Here is a 13,563-nt window from a genome sequence, read left to right as displayed (position 1 = left end):
CCCACACACACACATGTATATATATATATATATATATATATATATATATATATATAACCTCTATTATACACAATATATTATCAAATCAAAGACAAAAACAAATCACTAATACCTTTAAAGAAAAGATAAAAATGGTTACGCCAAAAAAAAAAGTGAAAATCACGTTACTGAAAGGAAAAATTATCGGTGCCTATAGCGTTATCGGTATTACATCGTCCATGCAGTATATATCAATGATAATTACGGAAACTATATATTAATTTCTTGATGTTGGCTTTTGCATTAGTAAATCACAGTAGTGGAAATTTGCAGCAGTATCCAAAAATGTCACGTAATTAGAAATCTATGTTTTTTTTCTTTTGAAAACTATATCTTTTATAATTTTTTGACAAAAATACCCTTATTTTATTGTATAATTTCAATATTACCATTAAACATTTTAAAAAAATTACATCATAAAAAAAATATTTTATTGAGAAATTGTGTTATCTCGGAAAACTGTTTTTTCATCCGGGATAATTATTTTCTATCTGTGAGAATCTGTTTTTTCATCCGGGATAATTATTTTCCATATATGAGAATCAAGAAAAACTGTTTCTCGTCCGAAAAAATTGTTTTTTCATTCGGGAAAGACTTTTTTTATCCGAAAGAACTTTTTTTTATCCGAAAAAGTCTATTTTCGTCCGAGGGAATAATTTTTTTTTTAGAGAATTGTTTTCATCAAGAAAAAAATGTTTTTATATGAAAAACAAATTTTTTTATACGTGAGAACTATTTTTCATCCGGATAAAAAAACGTACACTTCCGAACGAAAAACAACTCTCTCGAAAAAAAAAACAATTTTTCCGGATAAAAAAACAAATTTTTCCGAACGAAAAACAGATTTTCCGGACAAAAAACAGTACTCCCGAATAAAAAAAAGATTCTCCCGGACAAAAACAAACTCTCTCGAACAAAAACAGTTCTCCTGGACAAAAAAAAATTCTACCGGACAAAAAACATACTCTTTCGGACGAAAAACAATTCTTCCGGATAAAAAACAGACTCTCCCGGACGAAAAACAGTTCTCTCGTACAAAAAATACTCTCCCGGATGGAAAACAGATCTCCCGGACAAAAAACAATTCTCCCGGATAAAAACAGACTCTCCTGGATGAAAAACAACTCTTCCGGATTACACAGTTTCCAAAAAAATCTGCTTTTTATACTGCACATTTTTTCGGGACACTAAATGTCAATATTGAAATTATACAATAAAGTAAGAGTAGTTTTGTCAAAAATTTATAAAAAGATATAGTTTTCAAAGAATTGAAAAAAAGGACATAAATTTCTAAACATGTCATCTTTTTGTCACATTTAATCAAGAACCCACCACAATATCATTGGTAATGTTTAACACCCATTATTGAGATGTATAATGGTATTTTTTTTATATTGTTTCACCTTTTTTTCCCTTTTATTTGTTATATATTTTCCAACCACTTCTCCATTATTATGGACCGACCACGTACCAAAATTGAATGGCAACCCAACAATTAAGTTTGATAGACACCAACGTTTGATATTTTTTGTACCTAAGATTATAATCGAACATGGAAATCATTGATATTCCCCTTACGTACTAAGTTTTGGATTACTTCATAAAATTAATTTATTCATATAAAATTCTAATTCTAGCCAAAAAATTTATACCATATGATTAACGATCCTTGCGATCTGATTATTTGGATATTATATATAGAGAGAATATTGGGTAACATTATAAAGTGTTAGTAGGAAGAATAAAATATAATGAGAACAACGAATAGGGAGGCGATATATACTTTTTGGTGTTAGAGAACATATGTCCACATAAATTACATATTTTAATTTCTTAAAAAATGGAGTGTTGTTTAATTTGTATGGTTTCGTTGACAGAGGAAAAGGGAAGTACAAAAAATAATAGAAAAAAAAAAGGAAAAAAAGGGCGATGTTTCCATGGACTCACCCCTCTCTCTCTCTCTCTAGCACGAGAAAAAACAAAAAGAGAGGGGGAGAGAGAGAGGCTCGTGATCCAAGGAGAGAGACAGCAACAACACATACATTCACTTGCATATTTGTTTTTAATGTCTGGACTCTGGACATGAATTGCATTTGATTTTAAAAAAAAAGAAAAAGTTTGGAAAGAGGGCAGATAGATTTTGAGTAAATACAGAAGCAGAAGTAGTTTGGTAGAGAGAGAGAGAGAAAATCCTAATCTTTTTTTTTGTTGGGGTTAAATGTGATTGTATTAAACTCCAAAAGAATACATTAGTTTGTAAAACAGACATGTACAAAAATTTGGATTCCCATGAGCAAGTGGCCAAAATAATCCATCGTAGGTGATTCTAATCCATTTCCTATCTAAGACCTTTCGTCAAGAAATACCAGTCCTTAAATAACCGAACGTGCTGGACTTTACTTCCCAGCCGAACTGACAGTAAAAGAGTTCGCATCCGCCGGTCCGTGCGTCTCGAATCGTTGTCACTTTTTCCCTGAATATCCGATCATTCCTCTCATTCCATATCAGGTCCACTGTCACGTGTGAGAGAATCTTGGAGATGAGACCTTTGTTTTGCTATGTCCCTCAATTTTGTCTTCCGCTCCAACTCCGTACTTGGCCTAGATCCGATGGAGGGTTGTCACCACAACAACCTGTGAAATGGCTCCAGATCGCATAGCTATAAGGACACTCGAAGAACAAATGAGAGTGACTCTCATCCTGCAATCCGCATAATTGACATACGCTGTCAACCTGAACTCCCCACCGGTTTAGTCAATCCGTCGTGGGTAGACGTTGTAGCTTCACTTGCCAGAGCAGTAGCTTCACTTGCCAGAGCAGTAGAGACAATCTAGGAGTCGACAGGGTGAGCCAGACATCATTAAACCAGACAACTGTGCTCCCTGAGTTCTGATTTGTTGCCATGTTTGTGCCAAGGAGAACCATGCTCGAAACTCACCATTTGCTTGCTTCCATAGTGTTAAGTCTGGCCCTTCTCCGTTATTGGGTGGTTCAATTGCCGCTATCTTGATTTGAATCTCTTGGGTGGCCTCGAATCGAGCTCTTAAAAAAGTCCATCTCCCCCTGGTGCAGCCTGTGCAATCGACGCATCTCGAGGAACTCGTAGTAGTCGCAGCCCAATTTCTCCGGTGAGGGTGATCAGTGGACTAGCCCCAGTCCAATCATCAAACCAGAAACTGCTTGATTTGCCATCTCCGATCTGCTTCTTAAGGAAGTTCCTGGCTTTTTCTTTGATGCTGATGAGCTTCCTGAGAAGCCAAGAGAATCTGCTAGTCAGTTTGCAACTCCAGAAACAATCATATTTAAATATATTTCGTCAAATCCATGCTACCCAAAGAGAACCAGATTTGGTGAATAAATCCATATAAGTTTTAATCAGAAAATTGTGTTAAAGTCTTCCAATCTCCTCAATCCGAGACACCCTCTTTCTTAGGTTGACAGATTGTAGCCCATGAGCTCCGATGGGAGCCTGCTGAATGTGGGTTTCCTTTCCAGAGAAATCCCGAGCATAAGCTGTCGACCTGCTTGAGGAAGAAACGGGGAAGAGCAAAAATCAAACTCCAAGCATTGACAAATCCATACACTACTGTGAAGATGAGGTGTATCCTGCCGGCATATGATAGGAACATGTTGCTCCAAGCCAAGATTTTATTCTTGATCTTTTCGAGGAGAGGTTGGTAATCAACACGAGTCAGCTTAATCGGCTTAAGTGGAACTCCGAGGTATTTGATAGGAAAAGATCCCATCTTAATGCCTAGAGCGGAAGCCAACGAACTTGTTGCTGACTCATTCCTCCCAAATATATCTCAGATTTGCTTGTATTCATTTTCAGCCCTGACTCACTATTGAACCTGTCAAGAATGTTGATCGCGCCTCGGATAGACTGAGTTTCCCAGAAGATCATAATGTCGTCCGCAAAAGAGAGGTGTGTGATAGGTGGTTCCCGACATTTTGGATGGGATCTGAATGTACCTCCAGCTGCTCCCTTATCAAGCATCCTTGAGAGAATCTCCATCGAAAGAATGAACAAATATGGCGAGATTGGGTCCCCTTGTCTCAGCCATCTTTTGCCTTTGAAGTACCCCGTCAATTCCCCATTGATGCTCACCGAGAACTTAGTAGTAGTCACGCAAGCTTGTATCCATCGAACAAATCTCACCGGCAGGTTGAGTCCCTGGAGGACTCTGAGTAAGAAATCCCAAGAAAGAGTATCGAAGGCTTTCCAAATGTCTATCTTGATCATTGCACTTGCCTTTGAGCCTTTACGGTTATAGTCACAGATTAACTCAGTAGCAATGAGAATATTTTCCAGCATCAATCTACCTTTTAGGAATGCAGATTGAGATGAATTTCTGGAGAATCGGCTTGAGTCGCTTAGCAAGAAGTGAAGAGATGACCTTGTAGACCGTGTTACAACAACTGATTGGTCGGTATTCTGCAAGTGATACTACGCCCGACTTTTTGGGCACGAGAGTGATAATTGTAGCATTGGACTACCCTAACATGCGGCCACTGGTGAAGAAATTTAAGACGGAATTGATCAGACCCGAGCCCGTAATTTCCCATGTAGACTTAAAAAATTCCTTGGAGAATTTATCCGGCCCCGGAGCCTTATTGTCCGACATGTCAAATAGAACCTGTTTAATTTCACCAGCATTTGGAATTCTAGTCAGTTCTGCAGCATTCTCAGGAGAGCAATTGTACCTGAGCAGTGCCCCAAGGTCCTCTGCTGATGGTGCCCTGATTTCAGCGGCGACCTTTCCAATCAGATCTGTATAGAATTCCATGCGTGATTTTTAATATTCGGAGGCGATTCCAGCGTGTGACCAGTCGTATCTATGAGCGTGTGTATATGGTTTCGGCCATTCCTCGCGTTGGTGACCTTATGGAAGTATGCAGTATTTTTGTCCCCGAGCTGAAGCCACTTGATTCGACACTTTTGACGGAATAGTCTCTCCTCGGCCGCAGTCAGCAACATCCATTCTTTCCTCAGTCGTTTCTCCATCTCAATGTCCTCAGGTTCAGGAGTGTGAAGGATGGCTGCTTGGACTTGTTTCAGCCTGATCCCAGCCTCTTTAGCTTGGTTGGATAGGTTATTGAATCTCTGAGCATTCAAAATGAGATGGTGGAGGAATTTGAATGGTCTTCGTACTTGGGTCGAAGAGGATGGGAAGTTCAAAACACAAGGAGCATGGTCGGAAGGCCCCGGTGCAGAGAATTCTACGTAAGCCTGAGAGAAGAAGTCTATCCATTGGCCATTGCACAAAGCCCTGTCCAATTTGACTGAGAGAGGGTTAGCTGGCTGATTGTTGCATCAGGTGTAGTGCAGCTCGCAGCTTGGCACTTATTGGAGGCTAATCATTTCAATACACTCTGCTAAATCTTGCTAACCTTGGCGTTGTGATGGCATAATGGTGAGATCAGAGCGGTCTGTCCGGTAGAGGGGCAGATATCTTGGTGTTCTTTATAGGTTCCTGAACAGCTGGATGAGAAGTATGTGACTGTTGTGGTGCCGATGTCGGCGGAGGATGTGACAACGGGGCAACCATATGTTCTGCACCATTTACTTGAACTTGATCTTGATCTGGGTTGATCTTATCTCAACTGAAATAGGTACTGGCTCCATAGGGGCCAGTGGCTGAGGTATGGCCGTTACAAAAAAAATGGTCATTTCCAACGGACAAATTTCCGTTGGAAATTAACGTTTCCAACGGATTTATCCGTTGAAATTTCGTCGTTAGAAATCGGTGTCCGTTGGAAAACCGTTGGAATTTTCAACGGCATTTCAACGAATTTTTCCGTTGGAAAATTCCAACGGATTTCCAACCGGCATCCGTTGGAATTTTCCAACGGATTTCCAACCGCAATCTCGGTTGGAAAATTCTAACGAAATTTCCAACCGCAATCCGTTGGAATTTTCCAACGGAATTTCCAACCGATATCCGTTGCAATTTTTCAACGGAATTTTCAACCGCATTCCGTTGGAATTTTCCAACGAAAAATTCGAAACATATTCCCGACCCCGACCCCGACCCGACCCGACCCTGGAGTTCACCCATCCTTCCACAGCCCCAACTCAATCCTCCTTAACCCTGGAATTCCAATTAGAACTCATCCAACTCCTCCAAGTTAAACTTCTGATATCATATAACATTAATATATATACATATATAAATATTGATACAATATATATATTTGTTATGTATATGTATATGGTTAATATATATATATATATATACTTATTCGTATACATATATGTGTATATATTACACACATCATATTTATATATATAAAAATATACAAACACAAAATATATCTATATTTATACATATATAGATGTATAAATTTATAAAATATTTGTTTATACGTATATGTACACCTTCTTAATATATATATATACGCATATAAATATTTATACATATTTACATATTTACATATATACATATTCAAATTCATTATATATATATTTGTTATGTATATGTATATGGTTAATATATATATATATATATTTATTCGTATACATATATGTGTATATATACACATCATATTTGTATATATAAAAATATATAAACACAAAATATACCTATATTTATACATATATATGTATAAATATATAAAATATTTGTTTATACGTATATATATACCTCATTAATATACATATATATACGTGTATATATGTATATATATATATATTCGAATTCATATATATATATATATACCTCCTTAACATACATATATATATTTATACGTATATGTATATATATATATATATTTAAATATACGAGTCTTTTATATATTTATACGTATATATATGTATTTCAATTGATTTTTCAATTAAAATCCAAATTTCCAACCGACATCCGTTGGAATTTTTTTTAAAATTTTCAAAAAAATTTCCAACCGGCATTCGTTGGAATTCGGTTGGAATTTTTTTTAAACAAAATTTCGAAAAAAAATTCCAACCGGCATCCGTTGGAATTGTTTTCTAACAAACATCCGTTGGAATTCCGTTAAAAATTTGCAACCGATTTTTCCAACGTTAATCCGTTGGAAATACCGTTGGAAATTTTCAACCCAATTTTTCAATTGAATTTTAACGAAAATCGTCGTTGAAACGTCGTTGAAAACCGTTGGAAATCTGTTGAAAAATTTCCAACAGACAAATCCGTTGGAATTCGAGGATTTTTTTGTAGTGGGCCTATGTATCCTGGACCAGTGGACTCTCAACACCTTTACTCGCAGCTTCCTGGTTTGTGTGCGTTCGCTGACTGAGGTTGTCCGTTTCCTGTGGTTTGTTGCTCGGTGGAGGATGCGTCGGACAGTGATGACGGTGCCTGCGGGTGGGGGGAGCCAATCATACGCTACGTCTACCTTTAGCTCCCGATTATCGGGGAACCGAACTGCTACCTGGCGGGGAAGAGGCCGATGGAGTTGGACTTCTGTATATATCCTGGCAAGCGTTAGATTCTCTTTAGCAGTTGTGGCTCGATCCATGTAAAGCGGTTCACCAAGACTAGTCACAATACGGCTCAGACAATTTGAGTTATATAGGATGTGCGGTAGATTACGCAGCGTCACCCAAGTAGATATGGATCGGAGTGGAGGCTTCTCCGGATTATGTTAAGGGTTCCATGGCGAAACAAACATCGAACATGGCCCAATGTACCAGAATCTCTGAGAAAGGATTCTGGCTCTGATGTCTGCAGCAGGTACTCGGAATAGGAAGGTGTCGTTACCAGCGTCATGGACTCGGATGCGTGGTCCCTGTTTAGCCCATAGTCCGTTAACAGCTCCGATAACGCGAACCATCGATGGAGGCAAACCGTAAAACTGCCCAATGAGGTAGTCTTGCCATTCTTTAGAGGATTCTTCCAGGAATTCCTCTGGAATCGTCACTAGCGGTACGCCGGAGACATGAACTTCGGGAGAGCCCATTTGTTGCATCTTCCGGGCCGCTGGGAAGAGATGCTCATTCCAATTCTTCTGAGCTGGTGGAGATGGTAAGTCTGTAGGTACAGAGGGGATTTTCCCCAGCCCTTGACGAACTTTTCAGATTGCAATGAGGTTGGATTTTTGCCAGCCTTGCCTGTGGAGAAGGACCCAGAAGAGGATGAAGCTTTAGGTGATGTCAGGCATGAACGAGACTGTCGCCACGACCCCGAGGATTAGGTTTGGATTTTGCTCCGACGAGTCAGGAAAAAGAAACGGGGTGAGACGAAGGGGAGGGAAGAGAAGAGTGGGGGGATTCGATTTGACTCGGTGGCTTGCGCCCAAGGCCAAGTGGTGGCCGAGGGGGAGAAGAGGGGAGGGGGGTGGATGGTGGCGGACCGAGAAAGCTCGGGGATGGTGGGGCGGAGGAGGAGCGCAATCGAGGGGCCATGAGATGAGTTTATGGTGTATGAACGTTGGGCTGATTTTGTAGCTAATTCCGCCGGGCGGTGGTGTGAAGGAAGAGTTAGGGTTTGGTTTCGGCCGTCGTCTCAGGTTTCGCCCGAAAGTTTTTTTTCTTTCATGCAGACCCTAATCTTAAATGCATGCATGGTGTGTTCCATATATCTACGTGCGTCTGTAAAAAAGTTCAGACCAAAGACCGAACTAGTACAACTGGTTCGGATGAGAGACGGGCATTCGCTGGAATTAACGTATATTAGCTTCACTTAGCTTCTTCTACCAATTGGAACTTGGGATCGGGATTCATGGCTTCCAACCCTTGTTTCTCAAAATCCTCGAATGATTATAGCTGTTCTTAAGTCAAGAGTATAACCGAACCGAAACCTGAATAGGAGTTTTGGCGGATTGGATGAAAGCTTTTCAGCATTCCACAACATCTGGATCATTGCAGAAGCAAGATAGATAACCGGATTCGGAGAAAGGGTTTCCCCTCTTACTAAGTTGCAAATGGGCAAAGGGATCATCAATGAAATATTGGAGATTTGTTGTTTGGTTTCTTTAGCTATTTGGATTAGATTGTAATAATACTGGCATTACATAGGCAAATTAGCGTTGAGAGTTCCGAAGAGAACTCTAGGGGAGAGATGCATATATATATATATACATGTCAGTAACTATAACTCTTATAGTAAAATGGCGGATTCCGATGAAAGGAAAAAAAAAAAAAAAAAAAAAAAAAAAGAGAGAGAGACCAAAGAGTTTTACAAGATTCGCAGCTGAGCCTCCTCCGACCGTTTGCCCCTTCTGTCTGTCTCCCTCTCTCGGGGAAGAATTTTCTCAGAGAGCGTTGCGGCGAAAGATCAGTGACGCCAAATTATTACGAGAAAAAAAACGACAGGCGTCACGAGTTAGCGTTAACGGTACAATTGACTATCCCAGATACGTAGCGGCTATTACTTACTATAACACCAAACCAAACCAAACCACCCAACCAAAACAAAAAAAACTTTGCAACCTTAAAAAGAAATATCAAAATGATCTTTTCCCCATGCAATCTTTCCAACTTTGGGCAACAAATCATCATCATCATCATCATCAGACATGAGATTTCTTCATATAAATGCTAGCATGCGCAAAAACACGTCTAATTACCACTAGCAACCGGCGTTCTGCCAAACAACACTCACCCACTGTGACACCACACCAATGGCTCTCGTCAAGAGAGTTCTTCAAATGGAAACTAGCCTTTTATGCACTCTAGACACAGTCAATCAATCACTTCGCACAACACGGAAAAGGACACGTCCATGGCCTTGTCGTTAAGCGTAATGACGGCTAGCGGAAACAACAAAACTAGCTTAGATGGCCACGGACCATCACTCGCAAGGCAAGTATCACCAATCAGATCATCACAAAGCAAAAGTTCCACAAACGTTGGACTCCCACTTATGTCAGAGAAAGCAGTTGAACACATTCTGCTGATGACAACCAAGCATTCTTCAAAGACCAAAGCCAGCTAACCCCAGACAAGCCCATGAACAGAAAAAGATGGAAAAATTAACCAGGAAACACTTGAAGAAGAGAGAAGAGGGATACAACATATATTTATTATAAACTCACTAATCAAGAAACAAAATCCATCTGCTAGAATCTCTACTATAAAAAGTACATAAAAGATATCCTACTCAAATCAGTCATTTAAGCAACCAGGCACTCAGAAGCCAATCACATTCAGATCAAGCCCAGAGAGGTCAAAGCACAGCGCATATATATTCATCAATCCAGATACTAATGAGGCTGCAATCAGGTAATCACCATTAAGCACAAAAAGCATCTTCGCCCAACAAGCTGTCACAAACCTGAATCAAACACCCAATTCACAACTCAATTTGGTCATTAGCATTAACAGGAAATGTATCCATGCTTAACTTCGAGAGAAGGGTTAAATCAGACTACAAAAATAAAAGTCTCTCAATGCATTGCCCATAACAAACTGTTTGTCACAAACAAGCATAAAATTGGTTGAAAAGCATATGAAAAGACAAAAAAAGATAAATCAACAACCGCATGAGGAGGCAGGTCAATAATAGCTTTTGATCACTCCAACTGACAGCCAATGCAGGTGATGGAGAATAGAAAAACAATGCATGAAAATAGTGACAACCGTTTAAAGTACTCTCATATCGTCCAGCCAATGATTCACCACAAAAGGGTCCAACATAGAACAGCCACTTTTCTGGCCGGCTATTAGGATTTTAAATCATGGCACGATTTCATCTTCAATCAACATAAAGAATCGGAGGAATCACCTCATATAAAAAGGAAAAATCTGCCACAAAATTTCTACCAAGCAAGTCTAGACACCATCTCTACGACACCAACTAGCAAAACATGGTCTTGCCAAAAGTAGTGAGAAAGCATGATAAATGCAAGGAGGACACTCACACACAAATCTAATACCGGCCAAATAAAGCAAAAACAAAAATACAAATATAATCTGAAGGAGAACAATCTTACCGTTCAGTAATTTGGCGGAACATTGGGGTACATTCCCCCAAGCGGAGCTCTAGGCAATGGGGAGGTCCCAACAGGCTGATGATGCTGACCAGGAAATGTCGTTGCTGATGACATGCCATAATGTCCAGATTCAGGATAACCACCACCAGGCATTGAACTTGGTGGCATTCTATATGGTCCACTACCAGCACCAGGCCCACCGTATGCGCCACCAGCACCACCCATCGATCCCGCACCAGCGCCACCAAAACCACCATAGCCCCCAGAACCTGGACCACTACCATACCCACTGTAATGTCCACCATACCCTGCACCCCCGTATCCACCAGACCCAGCAGAACCAACACCCATCGAGGAGGGTGCAGAATTCATGTGATGCGGAGGTGGTCCCGAGAATCCACCATAAGTACCCATTCCACCAGGACCACCGGATGTACCATATGGTCCAGGAGGAGGAACTATTCCCATTCCATCACCATGAACATGTCCAGGTCCGGTACCGCCCTGAACCATGCCATCCTGACCAGGCTTCCCTTTCTTACCGTCAATAGCCAATTTACAATGTAAATTCTTCCCGTCAATCACCTTCACCGGATCAGCAAGAGTCGCGTGTGCCCCTTCAGCTGTCTTGTAGACAAACAAAGCAAAGCCCCTTGATTTACCAGTCAATTTATCAAAACCCAAAGGACCCTCTTCAATATCCCCATAAGCCAGGAAGTGATTCAACAGCCTATCCGCAGGCATGTCAAACGGTACGTTCGCCACATAGATCTTCCTCATCGATATGTCGGAAACATTAGTACTCGTACCTTGATTCCCTGAAGCCGCAAGCTGCGTGACTGTCACGCGACCATCGATCTTCTTCGATGGCTCCTTCAGAGCGAGCAAAGCTCCATCCACATGCCGGAAGGTGACAAAACCATACCCTTTAGATTTCCCCGTGACCTTGTCAAGAATCACGATGGCCTCTTCAAGATCCCCGTAAGTGGAGAAAAGCGAACGAAGACCCTCCGTCGTGGTCTCCGCCGCGAGGCCACGGATGAACAGCTTCCGCTGAGAGATGTCGGAGTCAGCGGTCGATCGGACAGCTTCCAGAACATCTGGATGGCGAACGACAGCCTGCTGCAAGATATCGAGCAGCTGATCAGTCGAGAACCGCTCGATGATCTTCCTCGCGTCATGCGGCGTCAATCGAATCGTACCAGTGACGCCTTCGGTGAGCAATCCACCGCCGTTCTCGTCGAGCTTCCGCTTCTTCGTCAGGTCCATGATTCGCAGATTCTTCAAAAAAAAAAACACCCTAACCCTAATCGAGCGCAGAGAGAGAGAGAGAGAAAATAAAGGGGTCACAAAAAATTATTTTTGAGAAAAAAAAAAAGTGACGGCGGAAAGAGTAATGCGGGGGCTGGTGTTATATAGGGTTTTCTATTGGGCTTGTTGAGCTGGAAATTGATAATTTAACAAATGATTTAAACACACGTATTTACATATATATATATATATATTACATGTATATATATTTGCAAAAAATAAGTTCTGAATATTTTTTGGCAATTGAATAAAAAAACCGAAATACCAGGGCACGTATTTAATTTTAGGATGTGTAATTGATATGAAACACGTTATAATTAAAAACGGTTGATTGATTGCTTATACTGTAACATTTATATATAACGATCAATGGGGTTATAAATACCTTATATGTATAATGCACAACCTTTTTCGTTTTATTGCTTTATTCTCATTAGATATTAATTTAACACAATATATACCCAACAGTTAGTGGCCCAGTGATTGAGAGGTGACAAAGTCATCCTCAAAGTACTGGGTTCGATTTCACTGATGGGGAGGGATGTAATTTCTGGACTAAAATGGTACATATACAAAAGCTGATGTAGTTGGGTCGAAGGTACGAGAAACCATCCTGGTTACCGTCTTGTCTCACGGACTATCCCTCTGTGACCGCGCTCGAAATCGACAAGTTCAGCAAAAGCGTAGAGAGAGCGGGCTCCATAAAGCTGATACCGAGGCATTTGAAGATGCTCGACTGAAAGACTCTATTAAAAAATTATTTTTATTCCCAATCATAAGGAAAAGGTATATAAAAAATCATATAGGAGCGAAATGTTACGAATGCTTTTTCTTGAAAAAACAAATTCAAGTTTGAAACTCATGTAATTAATCTCTTTTGAAATCTACTTGCTTGGTGATTAAATTAAGAAACAAAAAAAAAATTAACACAATATATATCTCATAAACGTGAAGAGTTTGATGATTAGCCAAAAAAATTGAATGACACGATAACCAATGTTACATCATTATTTACACAAGGCATAAAAATGTAAAAAAAAATCGTTTCGATTAGAAATTAATCAAAAACAGAAATTATGTTTAAATTAATATTCGAAAAATCATAAATTTTAGGGGCACAGGTTTTATATTATATATCAAACTCCGGAAATGTCAATAGCTTAAATAATTTTACCCACCGCAAAAAAAAAAAAAAAATCAAATTGGGTCGTAAATGAAAAACCACTAGGTTACAGATTGGGCTCAATAAGAGGCCTAGGCCCATTTAGAGGACGAGACCCAATAACTGACCCATCATCATCATCG

At 40.0% G+C, this 13,563-nt stretch overlaps 1 protein-coding gene across 4 annotated transcripts; it reads right to left on the bottom strand.

Moving 5' to 3' along the window:
- Positions 1 to 2,220: 2,220 nt before the first annotated feature.
- Positions 2,221 to 12,323, bottom strand: LOC104810446 (UBP1-associated protein 2C). Of its 4 annotated transcripts, none has more exons than XR_771293.1 (3): positions 10,948 to 12,323; positions 9,196 to 9,946; positions 2,221 to 3,287 (listed from the first exon to the last, which is right to left on the bottom strand). XR_771293.1 is itself a non-coding variant. In XM_010536751.1 (2 exons), exon 1 carries the CDS (start codon positions 12,214 to 12,216, stop codon positions 10,951 to 10,953), a length of 1,266 nt encoding a protein of 421 aa, XP_010535053.1. In that variant the 5' UTR covers positions 12,217 to 12,323; the 3' UTR covers positions 2,221 to 3,287; positions 10,948 to 10,950. The 4 variants fall into 4 exon arrangements, 1 of the variants encoding a protein (XP_010535053.1); XR_771292.1 differs by having other exon boundaries at positions 2,308 to 3,287; positions 9,183 to 10,289; positions 10,948 to 12,322; XR_771291.1 differs by having other exon boundaries at positions 2,308 to 3,287; positions 9,196 to 10,289; positions 10,948 to 12,322.
- Positions 12,324 to 13,563: the final 1,240 nt, after the last annotated feature.

The sequence above is a fragment of the Tarenaya hassleriana genome, unplaced genomic scaffold (genome assembly GCF_000463585.1).
Source record: "Tarenaya hassleriana unplaced genomic scaffold, ASM46358v1 Cleome18, whole genome shotgun sequence".
NCBI lineage: Eukaryota > Viridiplantae > Streptophyta > Magnoliopsida > Brassicales > Cleomaceae > Tarenaya > Tarenaya hassleriana.
This window is presented reverse-complemented; position numbering and strand designations above follow the sequence as displayed.